This window comes from Orycteropus afer, unplaced genomic scaffold (assembly GCF_000298275.1).
Source record: "Orycteropus afer afer isolate SDZICR_OR568_19922 unplaced genomic scaffold, OryAfe1.0 scaffold00124, whole genome shotgun sequence".
NCBI classification, from domain to species: domain Eukaryota; kingdom Metazoa; phylum Chordata; class Mammalia; order Tubulidentata; family Orycteropodidae; genus Orycteropus; species Orycteropus afer.
This window is the reverse complement of record NW_006921711.1, coordinates 6,604,988-6,611,156: the sequence shown is the minus strand read 5'-3', so window position 1 is coordinate 6,611,156 and position 6,169 is coordinate 6,604,988. Positions and strand designations below refer to the sequence as shown.

The 6,169-nt window shown below is 35.7% G+C and overlaps 1 protein-coding gene across 1 annotated transcript; it reads right to left on the bottom strand.

Moving 5' to 3' along the window:
* Nucleotides 1–2,249: 2,249 nt before the first annotated feature.
* Nucleotides 2,250–3,863, bottom strand: SOCS5 (suppressor of cytokine signaling 5). The gene has a single exon (XM_042781472.1). It carries the CDS (start codon nucleotides 3,861–3,863, stop codon nucleotides 2,250–2,252), a length of 1,614 nt encoding a protein of 537 aa, XP_042637406.1.
* Between the last annotated feature and the right edge of the window lie 2,306 nt (nucleotides 3,864–6,169).

The following is a 6,169-nucleotide window of genomic DNA, read 5'->3' as shown; positions in this document are numbered from 1 at the left end:
CATCAAGTGCTTTCTTGGAGTTTCAAGTTACCTCTTTAAAAAACACTATCTTGCTTGCATATATATAGTCCTTCTCCAATAATCACTATGCATGGTTTTATTTTTTCAAGAGGTTTACTTTCCAGGCATATTATAATAAGCTCAAGAAAACGAAACAAACAATTACGCCAAAAAAAAAAATTAAATTATGTCTTAACATCTTAATTGCACATAATGCTGTAAAGTAGGTTTGGATGAAGTTCTCACACACTTTGGTATACAATCCTCAGGGACTCCTATTAGATTTAACAGGAATTGTAAGTCTCTTCAATCCCCATTTTGCTTTAAAATGGACAAGTCTTTGGTTAAAGTTCTACATATTTTGGGCATTTATCAATTAAAATGGTCCCAAAACCAACAAATGGTGCTGATGTGTTAGTGTTAGTTCGCAAACTTCATTTTCCTGTTTCTGACGCAGTGGGGAGGCTATACATAATTCATGTACATGTCATTGCTAGTTTCAATTTTTCACTTATAAGGAGAAAAATCAATAGGTTTAGTCATTATTACTGTTAATTTTTTCTGTTAAGATCTAAACTGTAGAGTAATTTGCAGGAGCTATAGATACTGTTCCACAGTATACGTGATTATGATTGGGATGATGTAGAGGCATTAAATTTAGAGTTAGCTTTCTCTGATAAGTCAGTATTAGACTGCATTAACTATAGCAGGTTATCAGGTGATGCTTATTCAAAAACCCCAAACCATTCCATTTGTAAGAGAAATTGTTGCAAATGTATAAATCAGCAGATATACAAGAACACCAAACATACTTTATTAGCACAAAAAAGCAGCCATAACAAGGCACAGCAAGCAGAAACATACACTAGCAGTCCAAGGGTTAGTGTTGCATACAAATATAGCTTTTCTTTTTTCTTCTTTTTGTTTGTAGCCTTGGCAATAGCCACAGGGATATAAAATAACAATCTGTAGCAGCAGGTAAGGAAACTAAGGAGCACTCACCAGTGGTACAGAGCACATGAACAAAAAGACACGAGAATGGAGTCCACTACTTTAGTGCAATATGTCTAGGACAGAACTGTAAATTCAATTCAATACTAAGAAGCAAACACTAGAACTTGATATTACTTCCAAAAGAGCTCACTCAAGTAGTATTGTATACTATTCTAAGTGACAAAAAGGTGCTAAGGAGAGTTATTTACAGATATGATGGTTGTACAGTACCTTTTAAATCTGTAATTTCATTTTCAGATTTTCTATTAAAACTTAACTGTACTAAAATTCTATAAATTATATTTAAGCAATTCAGCTATGAGAGTTTACAACAAAGGGATAAATACTGTCATCCAAATAATTAATTACAGTTTCACAATAATTTCAACATCAGAAACCACTGTTGTTATTACTATCTGACTTGTCTGGGCATCTTCTAGTCTCATTTTCTTCATGGTTTGCAAACACATCATGGCCATAGCTAAAGCTCCAACTTCAATGAATCCATTCAACTGCACCTGTCAACTTACAAGACTCACACAAGGACTACACTGCAGCAGCTGTTCCAAATGCCTGTTTTAAGTTAAAGCACTCATTAAAATCATTAATACTTATGGCCTTTAAATAAAATTCTACTACTAAGCCTGAAATTTTAAGAACTATTTAGAAAACCTGGTTTACTTAACAGTACCCTTTGCAGAAGAGAAAAGGAGACTGACTATAAACTATGTCAACATTTAAGTGAACTGCACTATGCCCTTGTGGCCAGAAAATTGCATTTATTTTTTTCCCCCTAAAAGGAAGGCAGTCTTTATTTTTTGGGCTGTTGAAGCTTGATTACAATAACTACAAACATCACTACTTTTGGAAGGTTATAGAAAAATTCTTAGAAAAAATAATAATTTCAAACATTAGTCACACTATTGAAATACCATCCAATAATTTGTTCTTCAGTAAGAAATAGAATTCTTCATAGCAAATGCCCCAGAGTTGCTTCACTCAATTACAACAGCTCTTAAAAACCAAACTTTTAGCTAAATAGGTAAAACATTTTTGTAGGCCTTACTGAATACCTGTAGCTCTATCTCTGTTGTTTCAATAGGCACCATGTTTATCTGAGTAAGTAACAGCAGATTGCATCTGACAGAGGCTAACACTAAGCTTACATACTGTACTGGAAAACCTAACACTGATATGTGTGCTTGCTCTAGGTGTACTGTCTGATGCACATAGAAGCAGATCTAGGACAGCAGAGTTTACTTTGCCTTGACTGGTTCTCGTTCTAACCAGCGAACCCTAACTTTTTGTTTGTAATGATATTCTTTTAAAAAATCCTGTAACACGGATGGTAAAGGGAGCCCATCGATTCCATCATATGTAGTGCATCTGCAGATGACTGCACGACAGATATACTGCAGGCTAAAAGGAAAAGTTCTATTTAGTGAGATAGTAAGCAATGGTTCAAAAAACATGCAAGAACTGGGATCTTTATAATGTTCCAAAAGTCCTGTTACAGTAGAGGAGTGAAACACACATGGGTCGTGGGCATCAAAACTAAAGTTGTGATTCCACTGTTCAATTCGGGCATGCAGGGATCTGTTGTAGCGACGGAAGCTCACAGAGAAGAGGTAGTCCTCTTGCGCAGAGTCCCTGAGCAAAAATGTGCCTTCGGGTTTCCCTTCAAGAAGGGCTTCTGCTTCGTACCGGTCCATCACTCCCCAGTAACAGGGATTACCTGTAATTTGAAGCAGATCGGGCACAAGGCAGTGTATGTAATCAATCTGTGTATGCACTTTCCAAGCTCCCTGCCTGCTAACATGGGCATGGCTGTCTCCAGATACCTGACGTTGCTTTTGCCTACGTGACTGCAAACATAGCGTAGTTGTGTCCTCTTCAGAGTCACAATTAGCTGGTGGAATTGCAGAATTGTCCCCACTTATTTCAGTCATTCCAGGAGCTAACTTTGGTCCCAGTTTATATAACGGATTAACCTGTGCAGTAGCTTCAAATGTATGTATTTGTGCATTGGGAGGGGGATCAACCCCTTCTTCAATACTAAGCCGTCTTCTCTCTCTAAGCCTGTCTTCTTCATCTTCAGTAGAAACCAAAGATGGATCAAACGTATCAAAAAATGTTGAATGCGGGCTTACAGGAGCTGTATGCTGTTTAATCAAATGCCATTTTTGGGCTAAATCTGACCCAGCAGGAAAGGGGCATTTCTCAAGCATTAATTCAGAAAGATGTATTTTTCTTCTATTTGAAAAGAGGGGTTTTGACTGCTTGCTGTAAGTTCTCATGGGAAAACACAACCCAACAGTATCCTGCAACCTTTGTCTCAGAGAGCGACTTCCTACAGTTCTGCTGGAAACACTATCCATATCATGTACAGAGCTCACGCCATATCGCCTCTCTCTCCTTTGAAGTCCACTTCGAGTTCTACCAAACTTTTTATCAGTATCCAATGAACTCTGTGTCTTTGTAGAACAGGAATGTTTTTTCTTCCCACCCCATGGAGCATGTCGAGAATAGGAGTCTCTCCGTGCAAGTCTTGTTCCTGGGGTGGTGACACATGAATCATTATCCTTTTCAATGCTTATTTCAACAATCTGAGGGATTTCAGCAGCACAATTTTGATTTCTCCTTGAAGAATTCTTAGAAGGGCTTAATCCCAGTTGTAAGGCAACATTTTCTCTTAAGGGACTGCTTTGCTGTTGAGGAGCTGAATCACCTATACTGGTGTTTTTCTCTTTGATAGACAAACATCTGTTGGAGTTCATGTCCACATCTTCACTACGGCTTCCTCCCTCATGACTGAAGAGATTCTGACACTTGTATTTGAAGTTATTCCACATTTTTCCCACTTTATCCATTGATTATAAGATCTAAAGACAAAATAAAAAAAGAGAAAAAGTAATTAAACTTTTTGTTTAAATTAATGTGAAAACGAAAAGGAGTACTTATCTGCCCTGTCATTGGGAATCTCAGTGACACTGGTCAAGAATTCATCTTCTACTGTCCTGCTAAAGGAATGATGCAAACATTCTGTTTGGTAATAGTAAGGAGTGGCACTGTACCATCACTCCAGCGAGTCCTCACTTTCCATTTCCTTTCAGACAGAATGCTCAAAATGCAGATGAAAGGAAGCAAACCCTCTCAAGCAAACCCTGTTTCTTCTTCCCCCTCTGCAGCAATGGAATTTCATTATCACATCGATTTCTGTCTCCCTACTTGAGGCAGTACTGCCTCATGTATTATAAAGGGAAAATACAATCTATATCATTGAAATATATTTCTATTCAACTTTTCAAGTTACAATCAGGAACCATATTCGTGCAACCCATTACAATTCGTTAAAACAAACAAACTTTAAGTAGTAATCTTTCCAATTTTACTTACCAACCCTCTTTCTCCATCTAGTAATCTAAAAGTTACAGGTTAATCACTTGTAAAACTCCCTCTTCCATCCTCCCCACCCTACAATGCATCAAATTTTACCCATGATTTTGAAGAAGCAGTTAAGAGCAGAAAGAGAAAACCAGAAAAGAAAGATACTTAAGCTACTTAGGTTTAAATGGAAAGGTGTCTTTAACCTTCCAAATTCTTAATCTTAGAATGGTTTACGAATAATAGAATAAAAGCTATGACACAGTAGTAATTAACAAAACAAAGAACCATGCAATCTGTCATTTTCATTCTTTATTCCTCTCAAAATATAAAGCAGTTTATGGCACTTTACAAATAAATTCTTTCAAGACTACAACATTGATAGGTACAATGACTGTCTTATCCAAGTAATCTCAAAGTCAACGTACAAAGAAATGGAAAAACTTTTAATTTAAAATTCAAACTTATTTTGTCACAATGTATCACGATGTGACAGCAGAAAACTATTTTTAAAAACGTCTCTTTTTTTCTATTTAATAAATATGGCACTTTTACACATTTTTTTTTCAGAATTTTTTATGTTTATCATCTCACTATGTACAATTCTTCACAGTTCAAAATCAGTATTGGAAAACTAGATGGTGATCCTTCCATAACTCTGACTAGTCCTCTTTGTAATAAATATTTGCATTTTCACAAAGATGACTAGGATTAAGAGAATAGAGAATAAACTTTCTTAAATGAATTATATCTTTTTCCATTAGTTTCTTACAGTAGAGACTTTGGAACTAACAATGCTCTTGGACTAACAGCAACATCAATAAAGAGAATTTGACTATAATATCATAAAATATTACACTTTCAGATTACTTAATTTATATTAAAAGTATTGTGTTGGATACTTAGACATTCACATTGTACTTGGCATATGTCTTAACTAAATCTATCAGATAGAACTGTTAAATTTCATATTATACTCTATGTCAGAATATTTAGCCTCCTACCCTTTGCAATTACTTTTCACCTTTTGTGAATTTAACATGCCTTGTTGTTACCACTTATTCTTTTTAAATTAAGAATTTATAGAGTGGGAGAATAATGTGGAATAAAACTCAAAATCATTTAAAAAAAAAAAGGGACCAGCTTTTTGACAAAGGGCCAAAATCCATTAAATGAGGAAGAGAATGTTTGTTTAATAAATGGTGCTGGCAAAACTGGAGATCCATTTGCAGAAAAATGAAACAAAATTTGTACCTCACACCATACACAAAATGAACTCCAGATGGATCAAAGACTTAAACGTGAAACCCAAAACTATAGAGTTCCTCAAGGAAAAACTAGGGGCAAATTTAAGGGCCCTAATATATGGCATAAATAGACTATCAAGCGTAACTCAAAATGCACAAACAGCAGAAGAGAAACCAGATGACTGGGACCTTCCAAAGATTAAATTTTTGTGTGCTTCCAAAGACTTCTCCAAAAGAGTCAAAAGAGAACGTACAGATTGGGAAAAATATTTGTAATAACATATCTGACAAGAGACTTATCTCTAGAATTTATAGAAAATTCCAACACCTCAATAACAAAAAGACAAATAATCCAATTAAAAAATGGGCAGAAGACGTGAATAGACACTTCACCAAAGAGGATATTCAGGGCGCCAACAAACATATGAAGAAATGCTCATGATCACTAGCTATTAGAGAGATGCAAATCAAAACAACAATGGATACCATCTTGCCCCAGCACTAGTAGCAAAGTTCAATGAGACAGAAAATAACAAATGCTGGCG

Bases quoted from the DNA above. Each gene is read 5' to 3' on its own strand.
- SOCS5 (XM_042781472.1), bottom strand. From the start codon at position 3,863: ATGGATAAAGTGGGAAAAATGTGGAATAACTTCAAATACAAGTGTCAG.